This window comes from Cebidichthys violaceus, unplaced genomic scaffold, assembly GCF_023349555.1.
Source record: "Cebidichthys violaceus isolate CVI_PGR_0920_01 unplaced genomic scaffold, fCebVio1.0.p SCAF_10, whole genome shotgun sequence".
Lineage (NCBI taxonomy): Eukaryota > Metazoa > Chordata > Actinopteri > Perciformes > Stichaeidae > Cebidichthys > Cebidichthys violaceus.
The window spans coordinates 17,054,134-17,075,157 of NW_027176263.1; the positions used below are offsets into that span (position 1 = coordinate 17,054,134).

The 21,024-nt window shown below is 42.7% G+C and overlaps 1 protein-coding gene across 1 annotated transcript in view; it reads left to right on the plus strand.

The window, feature by feature from the left end:
- The window catches only part of si:ch211-250c4.3 (uncharacterized protein LOC100535981 homolog), a 31,009-nt gene extending 11,807 nt beyond the window's left edge, over nucleotides 1-19,202 (plus strand). Inside the window, exons 3-7 of the mRNA XM_068727963.1 lie at nucleotides 7,799-7,960; nucleotides 9,646-9,808; nucleotides 14,136-14,263; nucleotides 14,602-14,723; nucleotides 17,325-19,202. Coding sequence (XP_068584064.1) covers nucleotides 7,799-7,960; nucleotides 9,646-9,808; nucleotides 14,136-14,263; nucleotides 14,602-14,723; nucleotides 17,325-17,421 — 672 coding nt within the window. The 3' untranslated portion in view covers nucleotides 17,422-19,202. The remainder of the gene's footprint in view (nucleotides 1-7,798; nucleotides 7,961-9,645; nucleotides 9,809-14,135; nucleotides 14,264-14,601; nucleotides 14,724-17,324) is intronic.
- Nucleotides 19,203-21,024: the final 1,822 nt, after the last annotated feature.

Here is a 21,024-nt window from a genome sequence, read left to right on the forward strand (position 1 = left end):
TCTAATGTCACACAAGATGCTTTAAATGTATAAGTAGCAGATGAAAACATTTTAAAGGGCCAGAATGTAGCATTTCAGGGGCTCTATTGGCATAAATGGAATATTATATTCATGAGTATGTTTTCATTACTGTATAATGACCTGAAACCTGTGTGGTTGTGCTTTGTTAGCTTAGAAGGAACCCTTCATATCTACATAGGGAGCGGGTCCTCTTCCACAGAGTCCATCATGTTTCTACAGAAGCCCAGAATGGACAAACCATACACTGGCTCTAGAGGGAGCCTTTGACGTTGTCGTGTATCTGAAGGCCACCGTAGTTCTCTACACACTGTGAGCCGCAGAGTGTAAAACTGTGATACCAACCAACCGCCGTCTGACCCCCGTTGTTCCTTCACTAGTGTTACTATGGTAATGATGGCCTCTAAGCAAGGCCAACAGTGTTTAATACGGTTTTGCACTTGATGGCTCACGTTACAGCAATCTTGGAAAGAGAGGAGAGAACGAAGTGATATTTAGTTGGTTGCAACATGCAGCCACAGCGATAGACAGTGACATCGTCAGCATACGGCTTTAGCCACTAAGGTTTTTTTGTCTAGCCCTGAATCTTTCTGATGGAAGAAAGATAATCTATAATCATCATGAAATGTAAATAATTTAATTCCTGACCACCTCAAACTTGCTTCTGCCTGTGTGTGTGTGTGTGTGTGTGTGTGTGTGTGTGTGGAGACACTGAGTTTTATTAGTCATTCTTATTTTTAACAATCATCATATCAGTCATATGTGTGTTAACACAGAGTCAAAAGTACAATATAATTTGTTGGACAAGAAAACAGGCTAGCTCAGCAATAAGAGCACCAGTTATAAAATATAGAATATAAGATAAAGAAAATACAAAAAATGACAAGGGAACTATTCATAATATTGTTATAATAATCCTAATACATTGAAATAAATCAAGGAAACTTCACAGTGTAAAAACAAAAAAAGGACTGAAGACATTACTCCTGTCAGAGGCTCCGACAGAATAACTTTGTTAGAGGAATTCTACTAAAAGAACTAATCATTTATGCCTCTACCTGTTTCTCAACAACTAAGTCACTGCATATGTTAATTTTCTCCAGAGTAATTGTTTTAACATTACACGTTAACGTTAACGTTAACACATTTATGACTTACTAACCTGTTGCATTCATGTTGGACAAGACATTTCCTGTGTGAGTGTGAGCTGTGCTTTCAAACTGTTGAATAAGGACAATTAAGGTTCCTCCCTTTTGGGTGAGCAACAAAGATATTCGATGTCCTCTATCATTGTCTCTAACTTCAAACTGTCCCTCATAAATATGGTCCACGGGTTGCTACATTTTCTAGAGTGCATTAATAGTTATGATTATGGAAGTCCATAGATTTTTGTTCTAACTTTGTTCCAGAACAAAAGAATGTAAAAAGCACTGACGCCGTCCTGGGTTTTGACCTATTCCGGTGCCAGGGACATGACAAAAGAGCCACTGTACTCATTCATAGGGAACTACAGGGGCATGTCTCATTCATGTTACGGGAAAAAAAAAAAGAGTTATTTTCCTGTTCACATCCAAGACGAGAGAACAAAGTGGGCTGTACGGAGTGAGCACCTGACAGCTGTGGAAGCTGCAAAGTCATAATCAGCTGTTTGAAGTTGCTGAACACTTCTCTGTCTGGCCTTCAGACTGTCTTTCATAGCCGGCAGCTATTAAGAGTCACAACCTGATACAGCCTTACGTTGTTCCTTTGAATGCCTTCTGCTGTTTGAAACAGGAGGGGAACAAATGGTGGCGATCATACTCACAAAAGGTTTAAGACACCTAAGTAACAATCTTCTTTCCAAAAAGAGAATATCGTTTTTAAAGAATAGATTCATTATTAGTGTTAGTTACATTTCTATTGGCATTTTTACCAGTTTGAGGTACTAAATGAAGTAAAACTGCTAAGCATCAGAAGCACTTCTTTGTGGATATATACATTTCTATGGTAGTAAGGTGCATGGTTGTCCATGGATGTTAGTATTTAGTGTGCATTGAATTTACAATATACATTACAATTATATTACTAAAATATGATATACTGCATATTAGGCCTGTATGTATGTACCTGTATGTATGTATGTATGTATGTATGTATATATATATATATATATATATATATATATATATATATAATAGCGTTGATTTGAAACAAAGTTGGTTCAGTTTAAATATAAATAGCTTTGATGTAGTGAAACTGCTTTGCCATGTTGCTGTAGCTTAGCTTTCTACGTTTCTGAGGGGGAAGCTTCATTTAGTTGTAGCTGAGCTCCATACGCTCAGTGGGATTCATAATAACGTGACACAATACTTTTACTGCTGGCAAAATACCTCTACTCACTGAATCCATGCTCTACTCTAAACCCGTGATGGTTATGTCGAAGCAAGCGACTAATACGAGTGTATTTCTATATCATAGATACACTTTTGTAATGCTATTAATACAGTTATTAATACCATTCAGTATAAGTCTGCATTCAAAGAACTTCAAGAGAAGAGTGACAGAGACAGATTCTAAGCAGAATGTACTTAAATGTACTTGACGTCTGTTCAAAGTGGATCTTTGGACAGTTTAATGAATAATAATGCATCATATTTTACTACAACGTAACCAGTAACATTTCTCTGTCAGGTAAATGTAGTATTACAAGGTTTTCCTCTGAAGTAGAAGTACACAGTGAGTAGTATACAGTTGAGTTGCATATGTAGGTGTTTTGAGGGCCTTTTTGTTATTTTGTTAAGTTATTTCATGGTATAAAGAGTTAGGCTAGTAACATATATCATATCTAAACATCAGAAGAAGTCGATAACTATTTGGAGGCCTGTCAGTTCAGGGTCCAGGTTCAGGTTAACTAACGGTACAGTCTGTCCCTGCAGTGTACAGGATGTGTATGTGACTTGTGTGTGATGCTATTTCATGGTTTCTCCAGAAAGCTGGAAGCAGCGACACCTTTGGCCAAACATTCAGCGCGTTCTGAAAGATCCAAAATGATGGCTTTTATTATCGCCGGCACATCGGCCAAAGCATAAGATGAGAGGCGGCTTACACTGAGGCTGAAGCAGTCCGGTGGGGAGAGCATGCGTTATGTGCTCGACAGCTTTTTCATTGACTTGCATGTCATGCAGCACCTGTTCATCTGTGCGGAGAGAGTGGAGATTTTTCTGGCGATACTGTCGCTGACCACCTGCTCTTCTCTCATCCGAATCCCCGACCCCCCCTCCCCTGTTTTCCGAGTCCAGAGCTTGGCGGCTTACCTGGATGCATCAAATACGTGTCAAATATCTCAAATGACTCACATATTTACACAGATAAAGGCTCTTTGATGGGTCCCTGGAGCCCCGTGAGGTAATGGTGTGTGGCAGCGGCTTTTAGGGGCCCAGCATGACGGACTCTAGGGGTACGTTGCTGACAGGCGGTAAGCTAGTGTGGCCCCCATGGTCATCATCACTTGTCACCGCAGCTAATAATGTAATTCCTTCCCCTGCTAAATGAGGCTCTGTTGTCCACGGCAGTGGGATATTGGATTTAGCCTTGCCTCAAATATGGACACTTTCTGTGTGTTTACCCACAAGCCTCGTCTCCTCTACTCCGCTCGTCTGTCTGACTTTAAATGCAACGAGATTCTATAAGCTCTGCAAGTCTCAATGATCAAATGGTGGAGATTTCATTGAGTGCATAGCAGTCGTATTTCCAACACCTGTCAGTAACAGCAATCGTATGGACCCGTTTATCTGCATATCCAATTGTTTAAGGTTTACAACTTCAATCTCCATTACGAGAGCAAACAGAGAGAAATACAAAAACTTGACTGATGCAGATTCTATTATACATTTATGGATATTACAGATGTATATTTTTTAGAATAGATCATTATTCCTGCTGCAGATGTTTACGGTGGAGCTCATTTTAACTCCTTTATATTCAGTTTGGGTAGAAAGGGTTTGAAACATCATAATGTGCAAAGTAACTAGTAACTAAAGCTGCCAGACAAATGTAGTGGAGTAAAAAAAGTACAATACTTCCCTCTGAGATGTAGTGGAGTGGAAGTACAACGTTGAATAAAACTGAAACGGTCAAGTAAAGTACCTTGAATTTGCACTAAAGTACAGTCCTTAAGCAAATATACTGAGTTATATTCCACTCCACTCACAGCATATCAACATCATACAATTTACTGCTTTTTATCAAGAGGTGGAATAACATTGAGTTGAACTGAGTTCAGCCCTTCACAACAGTCCCTGTTTCTCATATGGCCACCCCTGTTATAGACTAATGAAAACATAGTTATGCATATTATATTCCATTTCTGACAATTAATCCCCGTTTGAATTGTACACACTGCTCTTTTCAATGTCCAAATTGTCAATTGTCAGATTGAAATGTATGCACTATGTATTCCCCTCAAATATTCCCATAATGTACTTTATGTTAATAATCCAAAACTGCAACAATGAGTGGAACTACGGTAACTGTGCACATCAAGGACGGCAACAGCTGCATGAAACATTCAAAAAGTGAAGATTTGACGAAACATACTTTTTCATCAAAGGACCAAAACCGAATCAAAGTCAGGTGCCAAAGCTAACACGGGACAGAAGGACAACTCCAGCACATGGTGTCCTCAGCTGCTGCCTGACTGCTTTGAACGATGTGCAGCAGGAGGTGAGGCAGAAACACTATCTGCGTGTTGAAAGAGGAGGGCCTGGCTGGGAGAAGCGGCGTACGTGCTCGGCTCGTACCGTCCTCCCTATCTGGATGCTCCACACATCTGGTGCTTCATTCCTTTCCAGCGCTGTCATGTTTGGGAAAGCCTCACGGAGGCAGATAGTGAGTGAAAGCGAGGGTTAGAGAAGACCTCGGTTTACACAGTGACCTTGGATGTTATTGTCTCATGCTCTTATTTTGAAATTCTAAAAAACATTAAAAGCACCTTTAAAAAAATACGTAGCAGGTGTTTGGATGAACCGTTGTTAATCAAACTGTTCCTTATTATTAAGCGAGTCAGGAGAAGAGAATCTTCAGTGTCGCTCTTTTCTCTTCCTTCAATGAAGAAACACTCACGTTCTGATAGAACGGTTGCTATTGCAGCATCGCTAACCTCTTCAGGAACCGCCATTGTTGTTTAGAACAAACAGCCTGGCTGTGTCGTGTCACACACACATAAGCCACGCCCCTAAACCACGTTCCTAACCCGGATGCTGATTGGCTCTGGCTTACTGGACACAAACTGGTCACCTTAGGTCCAACAAGATGGATTTTTGCGTGATCTCGTGACATTGCGAGAATGCAGCTACCATGCAAGGTTCCCAGAGGAGGAATCCTGTTGATGTTAGTGAAGCTGAGCATTTGTATCTAGTGCAGCAGCAGGTAAACATGTCATTCAGTCCAGTAGCTTCCATTATGATCAAATGACACAATAACAAAGCTGTAGTTTGTGTTTGTGCTAATTATTAAATGTTAAATGTTTGATGTACGCTCCAACACTCACTTATGAGATGAAAGTCAGACATGGATTAGACTGGATGGTTCTTTGAGTCAAAAGGAGGCCCCAGGATAGATTACGTAACCCACCTGGACTGGGATTTCCCTGGGAAATGATGTCTACCTTGCTTAGCTTGCTGTAGCCAAGACTTGCTTCCCAGGACTGCAAGCATGGCTGCTGACTCATTTTCTGGAATTTTGTGAACTCCTGTAAGGCTGTTGAGTCCTTGGTCAACTGACCTATTAAATAATGTAGATCTTCCACAGGGTGACGGGAGTTGTTTTCCCTCCCTCTCCATTCTCAGTTTGTTTCTTCTCAGTGACCAGTACTGTCACTTTTAGTCCTATACTTCCAGTTTCTTATCTAGCAATATTTGTTCAGTGTTAAGATCTTGGCTTCAGATATCCCTTTGCTGCAGCATATGAATGACCCTCAGATGAAAACACAAGATAGATACACATTTCTCCTGGCTTTCTTCCACTCACAAGGCTCCATTTATGTTCCTCCTAAGGGGATTCCTGATCTATTGTTCACCTTAGAAAACATTAGCATTATCAAACCTTGCTTCATTTCTTGTGTCCGACATGCAGCTTTTCCCATCCTAGTGAGCTCAGTCAGTCCCATGTGGGAGGCATTATTGGCCCTTTGTTGCGGAATCTCAGAGGAAGTGCAGCAGGGTGTGTGCGTGTTTGTTTGCTTTTTAAAATTAGGTTGTGCTCGCAAACGTGGGCTACCCAAATCGTAGTCCCTTTTTTCCCGGCTTTGGATCACTCAGTGGTCTCTGAAGGGCCGTGGATAAGATCTGCCCCGGCCCTGATAACGTGCCTGTCTCAGCAGGAACGGATTCTAGTTACAGACCCTCCCCCTCATCATCATCATCTGCCCCTGAGGAAGTGAGGGTCATCTCCGGGAAGGAATACCCTTCCTTATCTTAATTAGCCACCAAAAAAACACTAGAGGTCTGGTAGCTAGAAAGGCTCTGTGGAGTCAACAAAAAAAGAAAAAACACCTGATGAATATTACATTAACCCTTTGAACCTGATTACTGCATCCAAACTGAGAGCAGAGAGAGAACCACAGGAACAAAGTTCTGGGTCATAAAACCCGATGTGCTAGAAGATGCTGAACTCCTCTGTAGAGCTGAGGTTCATTTCTCCTTGTGAACTCTTCACACGACACACACTAATGTGACCCATTACGTATGTTTTTGGCGCTTTGAGCACCACCAGTCGAGTAGCATCTAGGTCCATTAAATTGGAGACAAAACAGACTCTCTGGGGGCGATATGTTCAAAACCAGGCTGCTACAGAAGAGGACAAATATTCCTATTTGGTTTTGGGGAGTACTGTCCCTTTTAAATATTGATTTCAACTCAAAATGTCAAGACATTTTTAAGCTATAAATTAGCAGAACATTTTTGTCCCAAATGTGATGAATTTCCTATTTTGTACTATGACACAATGAAAGTGTGAAAGGAAGCTCAGTGTTGCATGGGAACGGGTTCATGGTCAAGGTCCTGTGTGATCCACACAGGGTCTGTCCGTTAGAGGAAATGAGTGATGTCAGTCCTCCAGCCTGTTATGGCTGCTGGCCCATTGTTTGACCAGTGTTTCCGACTGGAGTTTCTATGTCAGCAGTAAAGACTCGACCCGAGCTCACATCCTGCTTTTGTTGGGACGCTTTTAAGAATATTGATCATTGGATAGATATTTGCTCCTTTTTTTACATCACTGAAAAGCTGTAGCTCCTGGTTGAGCACACACATAAACAACATCCTCCTCTGTGTTCTTGGCGATGTAGTAATTAATTTCCTCTTAGCAGCAGTAGGTGAAATTCTTCTCTGCAGAGCTAACATATCAAATGTGTGCTGCAACACTTTCATTTCTGCCAAGGACATCTGAGCATGTCCAGATGAATTTCAAACCAGGTTGGAAGAACCAAACAAAAATCCATACTCATGTCAAATTATCAACATTCTAATCTGCAAAATCCATGTACAAAGTAAGAGAGGCAGACCCGGTACGAACAGGGCCATGTTCAGTGCCATCTTGTTCTAAATGGGTTGGAATTGCCCTCGCCCTTTAATCGGTGCATTACAGGTCTTCCTGCTCCACAGAGCAGCTAGCCCTTTGGAATTTAATTCATAATTAAGGATTCATAATCTCAGAGGCTTCTACATCCCAACAAGAATAATACAATGGCTTTCTTATATCTTACTCCTGGTATCTTGATTAACCTGCACACCCTCTGTTTGTCCAGACCCAGCAGGCAAGTTCCAACCCTCTGGGTTCAGGCCTGGGTTACCTCGATCACATCTGCCAACTCATCGAGAAGATTGGCCAGCTGCAGGAGACCAACCTCCTGCTGCAGAGACAGATCTGCAGCCTGCAGAAGGACGGCCGATTGACGAAGACCAAAGAGGTGTGTGTGTGTGTGTGTGTGTGTGTGTGTGTGTTGTTCTTACTTCGGGTATGTGGAGTTTAAAAGACAAAGGTGTATTAAAAAAACTGGGAAGATGTTTTGCTTGCATTATGGGAAATGTAGGATTTAGCCTTTGTGGCGCTCAACCCACACTACAGACTTTTGTCAGGAGGTTAGATTACACAAATCAAGAGGCAGTGTCTGGGTAATAAATGACATTTAAACAGTCATGTCAGGGAAAGTGAGAAGTGTTCAAAGTTCTTATTGGAATGTTTTTAAGGCGGGATGCTTTGGCAGACAGGGACCTGATGGAGCTGTTGGGCATCGGTTGGAGGTGGTGGGCAGGGTGAGAGATTATTTTTGTGGCTCTTTTTGATCCTGCGTTTGTGATATAGTGATTAAGCTGATGGGAGCCAATATTGTTGGATGATTTATTGACTAAGTGATGCAGTTTTGTGTGTGTGTGACGGTCTGTGCTGTGGTACCAAACTGTCATGGATGAAGGAGGAGGTGTTGTTTTACTTGAAATCAATAGTGAGTACTTGTGTTTTAGATGTGTTGAGCTAGATGTTGTTATCAAGACTCTGAGTGGTTGCATGGACTACGTGCTCGCTGTATCTGTCTTCATTATTGTTTGTTATGAGTCAAATTATTGTTGTGTTGTCGGCGTATTTAAGAATGGTGACTGAGGTGTGGTGGGATGTGAAGGAACTCAGTCTTAAAAAAACAACGGCAGAATTCTTACTCCTTCTTTCATCATATCCGAGAATCTGATACTAGATTTTAGGACCTTTTTCCTGGCAGTGTAATCATCACTCCTTTCCCACTTCAGGGTTCACTAAAGAAGGTGAATGTGGAGTTCTAGGCCATGGCACACTATTACGTAACAAGGGTTTTCAGAAATCCTGGACTGACGCTAGTGTTCAGGGCTCAGTAGCCAGACCAGCTTTTCACTGGGGCAATGGCTGAAGCCAGCAGGCGTCAAGGACTTCAAAGCTTTTAGAGAACCCAAGTAAAGAGAGTGACAAAGAGAGAGAGAAGAAAGGCTCTTTGTCACATATTTAATTCATACAACCACCATTTTATAAATCATCATACCTTTACATTTTGAACTAAAATTTCTATATCCACCTCAAGACTGAAAATGTCTAAATATTAACTCCAGCTGTGACATTCTCAACGGCAAAGTCCGAGCTAGAACACTGTCTGAATAGACACTTCATGAGGTATGACAGCTCGGGTCCGCTGTTCACATCAGCGCCACAAGACAGCCTTATCCTCTGCAGAAGGGTCCGGGGTCATTGGCTCACTGTGGGTGACCCCTGTAGGATAATCTCCTGTGTGAGTGCTTACCATAAAGATAGGGTGTGTATGATAGGGTGTACAACAGAGTGGTAGCGTAATGCTCTACTGCGAATGTGAACGGGTCCTCCGAGAGGACAGAATGAACAGAACTACTACTTGTCTGTGGTGTCCACAGCTGTCTGTGTTTGGGAGTCTTAATAATGAGATGTTCCAATTGAATTTCAAACCATCTTGGAGGCTTAATGATGATTAAAGGTTTTTATTGCATTTCTGACATATGCTACGATCTAGTTTAAGGTGATTTTCTAGTAAAGAAAACTGTACAGTAAAATCACATCGTAACATATTTGTGTCTTCTTCCTGCCAATTTTCCTGAACAGGACTTCTTCCTGCATCACTGCAGCTGTGGCGCAGCCAGCCTGGCTTTCCAGGACATTCAGAAGAGACAGTCCAGAAGTGAGTTCTTATCACCCAGCGGGACCCTCTCTGACCTATCCACCATCCACGAGGTCACCCGGCTTCCACTCACACCGACCAGAGGAGGTAATGTTATGGCATATTTTACTTCATTTGATGAAAAAGGGAAGGAAATGAAACTATACTACATCAAACAACTATCAACTGTCAAGGTGCCGTTGAACAAACTAGTGTTTGTCCATGGTCCAATGGGTATACTGTATATATATATATATATATATATATATATATATATTCTATTATTTTCTATATATATATATATATATATATATATATATATATATATATATATATATATATATATATATGTGTGTATCTACTGATTTACAGACATCTCATTCCCAGTGTAAGTTTATTGCGTATCTTTGGGCCCCATGGCTTTACGTGATGGAACTGGAAGTTGTAATTCCACTGTGTGGCCACTGGGGCTTGCTGGAACCGAGACGGGTATGACATGCAACAAAGGTCCCATGGACAAGGCAAGTAACACTAGCAGTGAAACAGTCAGATTGTAAATAAATCCAGAATGTCCTTTGTATACAAGGTGCAAGGATCATTTATTGTCAATGTACAACAGGGTTTGTAGTCCTGTTTTGCCGTCTCTTGCCAGATGGCAGCTGGGTGAACAGGCTGTGTCCGGGTTGGTATTGTCTTTTAATCTCCTTTGGGCTTTTTGCAGGCACCTCTTGCCACCAATATCACTGATATTCTGTAGATGGATACTAATGATGTTCATCCCACTTCCTGCTTCATCTTTGACCTATAGCACTTCATAATTAAATAAGATAAAAACGTACTACATTAACTAAATGCCTGGCTGAATAAGTAGACCTTCAGTTCATTTTTACAAATGTCAACAGCGCAGCATATCTACTGCAGCTGGGCAGAGGGTCAGGAAGGGTAGCAGCTAAAAGCATGTTCCCCACTTATTTTGTGGGCTACTGTATGAACAGCTAAACTAGCAGTGTCAGGACCCTCAGGCTCATGTTGGTTGATAAGAAGTCTGAAATGTTAGAGGATGCTTTACGCAATGTGGCTGTAGCTCAGCATGTCGAAGTGTAAAGGCAAGATACTGAACCCCAAATTGCTCCGAAGGCTGTGAGTGTGTCTGAATGTGCATTAGTTGAGATCATGTTGAGCAGGTGATACCTTGCATGGCAGCCTCTGCCATCAGTGTACGAATGTGTGTGTGGATGGGTCACCTGCTATAAAAATGCAAGTCCATTTACCATTTGCTGGGGAGCCAGTTCAGAGCAACACGAGTAATGTGCTCTTTTTTTTCTTGACTTGGTGGGAAAGTTCTGAACTAGCTGAAGTTTCACTTTTTACTGTCTGGAGCAGAACTCCTAAATCCGGCAAAGGAAAGGAGGTTTCAAACACTGTTAGACTGTCTGACTATTCTATGGTGTAATGATTTAAAGCGTGCGCATTTCGGCTTTACCTCCAGATAAGGTTGGTAAGACAATCTGGCTAAGTTGTCCGCTTGAGCTTTTGTCCGACTTTTCAGCGAAGATATTACTTTGGTGGGTTCAATGTTGTCATATCTGGTAGAAATGATGGGACCAACAAGCAGCAGCAGGAACTGCAGGGATGAACGCAAGATTGGCAGTTTGGATAGAACAGGACAATCTAGTACAGTGGAAGCATTGGGCTTCATTCTTCAGTGGACAGACTGTTTCTCTGAAACACAGAGTCGTTGTTTTCTCTTGAAGTCACTGAATCCATCCCTATTTAACCGTTAGCATTTCATTACTAGTAGGATCAGCACTTAATAACCTGCCCTAGTGGGATGTGTCAACAAACACACGCACAACTGCGTATTCAAGTTGTTTTTTTTCTGACATGTTCCTCAATTGGATCTATTACTGTAGGTATGTTATTAAAAGGCTCTAGCGGTGCTCAAGTTTCATGCTGTCATTATTGTTTTCGGAGCAGGTCACGGTGGCTGACGGCTGGGTGGTCCCGTGGGGAAAATTAAATTATGACTCGAGTGGGACAAGGGCGGAATTCCCGGCATCCTGCTCATGGCAGGAACATATGATGTCCTGTGGACTCTGGAATGCCTTCGTTCTTCCTCTCATAGGCAGGAAACTGGATCTGTAGAAGAGGTTGAGAAGTCAGGAGAGAAGGGGGGCCCAGATTAAGTGCAGTACGTGGAGTGGCTATCTCTGACTGGGCCAAGGTTAAATGTTGTGCACTCCTAGAAATATGGGTGTTAAGTAGAACCAATATAGGGTTAATTGCCTTGTTGCCATTGGATACAACTTTATGGTTCCTGGCAGAACCTTTTCTAAAGGTTTCATATGGAACCCTTTCAGAGGGTTCTTCCTGGAGTTGGGGTAAGGCATATATAATGTATAAGGCGATGGCAAATGGACAGATAAATAGCACCTTTCTAGTCTGCCAACCACCCAAAGTAGCCTTCTGTACACTACCTGTCAACATTCACCCATTCACACACACACACACACACACACACACACACACACACACACACACACACACACACACACACACACACACACACACACCGATGGCACAGTCTTCAGGAGGGGTTCAGTATCTTGCCAAGGACACTGTGAGTCACAGCTCCTCAATGCAAAAGTTCACTAAGAAGTACTCAAAATGTGCACCGACTGACTTTCATGAGTCACCTGACGTGACATCATGCTGCTAGTGTTCTGGCTCATAACCAGGATGCACGACTTATCAAAGCGGTGTGTCCTGCTGCTCAGGGCCAAATTGAGTGACTAAACATGAAACGTTATACTCCATTGTGTTTTGGTTATTCATGCTGCTCCTCTTCTTGTAGCCGTTAGGTTGTTGGTCATCGTAGCGGGACGTTGTGTTGCGTTTCTCAAAAATGTTCGAATGACGCTTTCGCTGTGACGTCGTTATTTGGTGCGGATGCAGCCTTACACACAGACACACGAGACACATCTGTAGACCTCGTTTGCTGCTTCACCCCTTTCCTTGTCTAGCAGAGGGGCGTGATGTGTAGATACTGCGAGCCCATGGGATGAAGGGAGGTGTGTTTATACAGACGTGGGAGAAGTGGGGAGTGGGATGAACAGAGGCAAACACAGGCCTGTACTGAGTTCCATCTCCATTTGTCATAACAGTCATCACTCCCTTCTCAACACGCAAGCAAAGGATCCCGACATGTGAGCGAACAAACTCTTGTTGTGCTTTAACCACTGAAATATGTGTTGACACGTTATAAGTCAGAGTGTACATGCCTAACCCCTCCTTGACTGGACAACAGGCTTAGTAAGAATACTTGTAGACTTGACCGGGCCAAGCCTTTCTGGGACCGGTGTTTGGACATGAGGGTCTCATCGGTCTGGTTTCCATCAGCAGCTGCACAACACCGGCTCAGTAGCAAACAGTTAATGCAGACCGAAGACAAGCCTGTCTCCTAAAAGACATGTTTGCAAATACATTTCGTAAGAGAAGTTGAGAGTAATGATACTGGCTTATGTTTAGTTTTTTGATTTTTTTATTAACATGCCTGCAACAATTTGCAAAATGTTCACACTGAACACATCTGCTGTTCACCGACAATGTGTTGTGTCCTTACCTAATATCCACCCGTGCCAACAAAAGCATGAACAGCTGATCTATGGTTAGGTTTCGGCAACTAATAACAGTTGGTTAAGTGGAGTGGTTACATGAGACACTATTTAATCAAAAGCCTAACTGCTCTTGGCCATAGGACACAAATTCCAGTCTCTGGTGTCAAATTCCTGTGCTTTGTACTCCCACCATTCACGACAACCACCTCTTTAGGCCTCTGCTGGGTTCAATAAGCTACGTGTCTCATGAACTGGATAATATTTGCCACTGAACATAAACCAATGGTTCGTAAACGTAACGCAAACTCCCCCAACAGTATAGAAATGTAATGTTAAGGACACTGGCTTGGACTCAAGATGCAGTGTTGGTCCTCTGATGATTCTGTAAATATGAGGCCATTTTTTGATAATATGCCACGAACAACTAAGGTGATGATATCTCAGATGTTTTCTACTTGCTTCATTGACCCCAGGTGGCCAAACAACAACAATGCAGCTTTAAAGCTCCTCTATGTGCAGAATCATGTCTTTGGTCTCCACATGCATCTCCAGAGGACCACTTGTGTTGTTGTTTTTAAATGGCCGGAGACAGACTAGTAATATCCTACATATTGTGAATTTGGGTACATTTTATGACCAGTGGTACCGGTGGTACCGCCCACCCCGCTGCCGTCAGAGAGCCAGGTGGGCAGGCAGGCAGGTGTCAGATCAGTGCAGAGTACCGGAACGATCACCGACCGTCTGATGACATCATCCAAACACCACACGTGGGAGTTACACACACCGTGACCACCTCCTGTTTGTGATTTGTGTTTCAGACATGAGCAGTGCAGGTTTGACAGCCGTCCCGCTGTGGAGGAGAGGCTTGTACCGAAGGAGTTACACTGAGGGGGAGGTCCCCTTCCTCGGGGACAGCACCGAATACCTCTCCATTCCCCAGCGCAGGGTAAGTCATGTGTTCATGCTGTAGGCCCACTGCAAGAATCACATTCTGCATTGTCTCTGTATTTTTTAACAAAGGACCTTTCCATGTAAAGACATATGAGGCGAATCGGTCTGCATTAGTTGAAAATGGAATGAAAAAGTTGTCCTTATCTCGAGGTTTTACGAATAAGCTTCACAAATGTCTGAACACACCTTAACAAACATTGAGGCCTGTGGGTTCTGCTGGTAGGGCTCTAGAACTTTGGTCTAGAAGTCACTTGTCACAGCTGAAAGTCAACTTTTTAAATTTTAAACTTTTTAACGTATTAAATTGTCTCTGTTTTGTGTCTTCGTGTTCAGCTGAGTGATAACTACACATGGGGCAGAGTCAAAGACCTGGTGAGGAAAACTAAGATGAGGAACCAAAGCAGGCTGGGACTGACTTCCGCCTCACTAAAGATGTCCTGCCCACAACTCTACATGTGAGGAATACACTAAAGACTTCACGTTGTGCTGTGTTTTCTCTGTAAACTGTATATGGACCATAATACTACATCAACACAAAGTAAAAACACAACCCATGACCCCTGTCCACATACTTTCATTTCATTTTAGGTAACTGTTTTTTTCTGCTTTGGTCTCGGCCGCTTGCATCCAATGCAGGAAAGTCTTAATGCTGCAGCTTTCGATGATGTTTTATACACCACCGTTCTTCCAACGTTGAGCCAGTGGCTGAGGGAAGGCTCAAAGCCAGGTCCATAGAGAAATGCTGCTCCCAGTTTTGTGTGGAAGTTCTTGACTGGTCTGCACAGAGCCCTGACCTAAACCCCATCACACACCTTTGGGATGAACTGGAACACTGACTGAAAGTCCTGGACTTTTGTAATTTTTGTCAATCAAAACTGCACTAATTGGACTGAACGGGTGGGTTTTACTACCTGCTGGACATTTCTGCCTGTCCCACCTCCAACACCTCACCGTTGGAGTGTTCAAGGTGGGACGGTTGTTGTTCTTGACCCGTCTGAGCTTCCTCAGGAGCTGGTCATCCCACATCTGCAGTGCCCCAGGGACAATGCACCTTGACAGAAATTGTTGGAAGTTAGCATTAGCGGTATCAGAGGGGGCCGCCGCTTCATTACTGAACCACTGATGGAGGTTTCAGGGGCAGGGCAGGGTGTCATAGTTTGCCCTGAGAAGGAAGGTGAGCCTGACTTGCAGGATCTTCCACAGGTTGGCCCAGTGAACTGACCCAGTGCCCTCTCATGTCGCCAAGCCTCCCTTTGATCACGTGACACTGCTTTGATGTTGTGTCGCTCGTGCTCTGTCCTTGTCATCGCTGCCAAAACCACGGCTTTCTTTTTTGGTGGCCTTGGATCAGAGACTCTCCCGACCCGAGAGCCGTAACCCAAACCCTGCTTGTCCACATTGCACCTTCCCGGCGATCTCCTGGTGTTGTAACCTGCTAAAAGCCCTGTTGAATTCCACTTCTCATTCTTTGTTGAATTTGACTCTTGACCGAGGAGACGCCTCACTGATAGAGATGCTTATTGTTACTCTGGATCACATGAACCCCAAGCAGTTTCGGGGGTCTTTTTCGCTCCTGTCACATTTTTGTTTCAATTTCAAGTCCTGCATCTATATGGAAACATAAATCATGGCTCCTCATGCTGTATGCTGTATATTGAGCTGTTCACATGTGTTCAACCTCTACTGACAGCCTCTCCTCCTCTCTGCTGTGTTCAACTGTTGGTCTCAGCCGGGTCAATCACAGCTTCCTATTTGCACTGAGGAGCGCAGGATTTAATGTTTTTTTACAGGATCTGATTGGAGTAAACTGTTTATTTGGGGCAACATTTAAATGAGACATGTAGAATGAAATGTTTTTGATGAAATATAATTTCAAACTTAGTTTCGGTTGCTTTTTTTGACGGAAGCGTTTGTCACACACGGTGTTTCAAGGACCATCGGAAAGATGAAAATCGGACAATAATGATGTTTTTTACAGCATCTGGCTGTGATAAACGGTGTAGTTTTTGGCGATTGTTTAAAGAAAACATGCTTTTCTATCCTGCCCATGAGTTGTTTGGGGTTCACAGGGTTAGATATATACCTCACGGTTTGGAGGCTTATAATATTAATGATGGATTTAGAACTCAGCCAACTTCATGAAGACTTTTACAACAAAACACAAATCACTCTGACACAATGTCAGATTGATGTTAAAATGTCCATAGCTCACATACAGATTTTCATATTTGAATAATTTTGTGGTAAAAGATATGAAAACTATAATCATTTCATCGTGTTTTCCGTTTCCTCTAGATTTGTCAAAGAGGTATGGAACACTAAAAAATCGTAAATCTATTTCCCTGACAAGCGCTTAGCTTCAGTGTTCGGTTTTGTGCTGATGTCTAATCCTGGCTGTGCCCGTTTCCTTTGCTTCTTGAAGAACACCTAAAAAAAAAGAGAAGGAATGAAGGCAATTTGACTGCAGTGAAAAAATGCCAGCATGGAGGGAAAGAAAGGCATTTTTTTGGGGTGGAAAAGTGGTGACAGCTTCAATGACTGTTGAGCAACAAGAAGAGTGTGACAGGTTCCTGGCAGTTCCAGATACAGGGAGCTATTATTTCTGCCTGAGGGAGGCGGGGTCTGAGTGTGGGTGAACTGTGGCTTTTCTTCATTTGAGAGGTTGAGCAGTGCAGGAATCTGTTGGGAGGTGGAGGGCTGCCGGCCCTTCACCCTCTCCCTCTGTCCTGACCGGGGCTTGGCACGGACCCAGCGGACAGATGAGGGGGTTGGGGAGTCAGGCCGGAGGTATGCCTGGAGGAGTCGGAGAATTACCCCGTGGATTTAAGCTCAGTCGTGGTGGGATATGGCCACAGTCCAGGATTCATTAGAAAGAACACCACCCTCCTGCTGAGACGTACGCGCCGGCCAACTACAGCGCTTCTGACTATGTGGCAATAGTGGACAATAAATGTTTTCTCACACTCCCAGGCTGAGCTGCTGTATCTCTGATGTCCTCCAGAAACACCGTAAAAAGCCAGTAGCTCACAGTAATCACTGTCTCCTCTTCTTTACAGGCCTGATCTGGAACCAGTAGAACCTGCTTGCAGAAACAGGAACTCCATGATAGCCTTGGGCCACCAGAGCAAACTGGACTTCCCTTGGCTACAATAAATATTGACGAAGTGCAGACTGCGAGTACCATACGTAAAGGTCTAGCATCAGATCTGGGAGAATAACCAGCATGCATAATCAACCAATGCTCAAGTAATTTGCTTCTATTTCTGCAAAAGCTGTTAAACTGGGAAAATATAGGAGGACATGTTCCAGATGAAACAAAGACTATAGAAGCTAAGAGACGAAACTCTGGTGCGTCTTTGTAAACCACCACTACATGGCGCTGCTGGAGCACTGCTGCCATTTTGCCTGAAAACCCCAGTGAGTCTCTGTTGTTGTTGTTGAATCTGTCAATCACAGGATAATGTCTTCTGGTAAGTCAACTTCCTGGTACAAACACTAAAGAAGCCCTCATGTTCTAAACGTTGTGTTCCTCGGCATAATGAGTGTTTATGTCAAACTCATGAACTGTATATTGCAGTTCACATGAAAGGTATAGGTGATGTTGTCATGAATAAGACCACGGTCTACTATATGTGTACAATAATCTACACTGTGACGTATTTGAGTGCATTATACATGCTCTGGTGATATTCCTTACACTTCTATAGGTTTATATTAAGATGCTGCAAAATATGTAGCTGTCCAACTAATGTGAAGCATTTCATAACTGTCATATGATGTTTTAAATGTGCATGCAGAGATAACGTCTTTGGAGAACGCTTTAAAATACACTTAGGGAGAATCGAACCCTTCAATATATCTGATTGGAAGAAACCAAAGAAATAACAGGTAGATCATGTTTTCTCCACATGATGTTTACTCACTGTGGAACACCAGCAGCTGAGCTGAACTGTCGTAAGTTTGACTTTCAGTAGTATCATTAAGGTGCGTTCAGACTGGACTGTTTCTTTGCCCGCGTACAGACATTAACATTAGCTGTTGCTAGCTAGCAATGCACACATCGATTGTTCTTAAAAGTGACCCTGAACCGTGGTTGTTCCTGCTGTTCTCCTTCTGACCGACTGCTTCCACCTTTTGAGTCTGAATGGTCAATAACTGAAGTCAGGATCATTCAGGATGAGCTCAAAGTTGAAACATTTCAGTTCACGCAATCAAATCTTTGCCTCAATTCTTGCCGCTTCCGTGGAAATTTGTAACCGTTGGCATAAACTTGACATAAACTTGACTTGATATGCAGTCAAGCTACCTCAAACATGTGCCTTAGATTCAGTCTGAACACACCTTTAAAACCAAACCAGTTTGTATATGTAGATGAAGACAGTACATATATACATACATTTTTGGTAAACAGAGAGCAAAAGATACTATTTTTGCTATGAAAAAAAACACTCTTGGAAGATTGCAAGATCACTATATCACACCTTCATCCTTGCCTAGCACAATGGATGGAGATACAATTTAAATAAATACATTAAAACAATGATTTAATTCTCTACAGAGTAACCTGAGAAAATATCTTTTGATGGAAAACTTAGTCAAGGAACAAATAAGCAGCAGCTGGTTTGTTAATTAGAACAAAGAGCAGGCAGAGCATTCCAATTCCACCATCATACGTAGTGATGCTTCAGCAATATTGTCTGGATGTTATGATTGGAGGGATCCTCCATTACTGCATGCTATTGTACTCTAACAAGGAAACACAGTGTCCTACTGTAAACTGTACTACGTAAAAGAGGTTGACTTTTGTAAGACGTGTTTTTTTATAAATTATAAAATGTTTATCTGCATGACATCAGACAACTGTATATGTTGCAGTATGCATATTGCATTCATATTCAAATGTATTTTTTAATTAAAATTAAATCAAAAGAATATACTCGTGTGCGATATGATTTTGTTTACATAATTGATTTTACTCATGAGGCATGTGGAGCGATAATATAACAAGTTAACAAAGTTTAGCATGGAATTGAAACATCTGGAAAGAAAATAAAGGGTCAAAGGTCAAGGTCCTACAGGCCACACAATAACGCTACCACACAGTGTGGAGCTCTGTCAAACCTCAGCTTTCCATTCAGCCAGAGAGTTATTCATCCATTGAGGAGGCTGGTATTGTCTTTAAATATTCAGGCAATACTGTGTATCACATCAATAAAAGACTTCAGGGTCAATAGAGAACAAATAACTGTGTTGTAGTGCAGGGAGCAGCAGAGACAGGAAGGACACGAATGCAGACTCAGATGAGCAGATATAAATAAAATACTATAACTAAGCACAAAGACATTGGGAGCACAACGACAATATATACACAAGGAGAGGAGACAAGGGACAGGTGAAACTGTATGGCAGACGTTCACACAGGCAGGAAGTAGTACAGTACAAGAGAAGAGGACTTTCAAACTAAAAGAGGAATACAACTATAACACAAACCAGAGGACTGTGACAAACTGTGACCAAAAATGAAACCTGAGGCTTCCCCTCAGTTGTGCCTGCTACACCTTTATGATTCATAATAGTATACTATATAATAGTAATAGTAGAAGTCAGTTATGATAGCCTTGTGAATACCGAGTGTCACATGAATGCTGATCATGTTGTTAAGTTGCTGCTTACAGAAATGACCACCAGTCTTGACTGGCCTCAAGTGGTCACAGCGAGTAAGTACAACCAAAAACACACTGATGACGGACGTTGATCTTGAGGAAGGTGCTGCTGGAGGGTGGAGCTGTCCTACTGTAACTCACCTTATTATTGATTCTATTCTTGTTTATATATAATATTTGAATATGTGTTTATACATGTGTTGTGTGTGTGCACCATGGAGGGGGCTACAACTGTGCTGTCTCCTGTATTGTACTGTATATTTAAAACAATGAGCTGATTGTTTTCTGCAATCCGCCTCCACAGAAAAAGCAAATGTGAGTGAGTTGCATTGAAATGTGTTCACCCACTGGGTCACTCCACCCACCACAGCACCATGGAGAGCCGGCAAACCGTGCATTGTGTGACAGGCTGTGATTTGCTCTAACAGTCACCGTGCGCATCACGTTAGCTGAGACAAGCTAAGCAGTGATACGTCGAGTTAACATTGAACCTGAACGTATGTACTTGAGCTTGTGGACAGTAGTAGTAGAGGGAAATGAGGACGGTTGTGGGGGATGGCGGAGAGCGACGCTAAAGGGAATCCCGGATGAGAGAATCATCCAGGATGAGCTGACCGGAGACTCCGCTCCACTGTGCCGTATCCCTTCCAGTCGACCAGGTATTGGAATCCAGGCAGGGCCCGGACACATGAAAGGTGGGCTGGATCCTCATGGCGTCGGGTAACTTCCACTTGACAATAGACGTGTTGACGATGCTCAGAATCTCGTAAGGCCCAATAAAGCGAGAGGACAGTTTGTTGCACACACATTTCAAAGGAACATCTTTCGAGGAAAGCTGATCTGTTTGGTAATTAGGAGAAGGGGTCCGGTGGCGACCGAGGCAGAGCTGAGCGGGCGTCCTTCAGGCAGCAACGGAGGTGAGACTAGAGAGGACTCTCTTTCCTGAGTAACAAAAACACCCTGTTGTTACTCCACACAGTATCGCTTTCTTCCACTATACGTTACTTTAAGTACAAGTAAGAACTTGTAAATATTGTGTTAGTACTTGATTGTAAATGTGTACCAGTTACCTGTGCTATGTTTGTGTACTCAT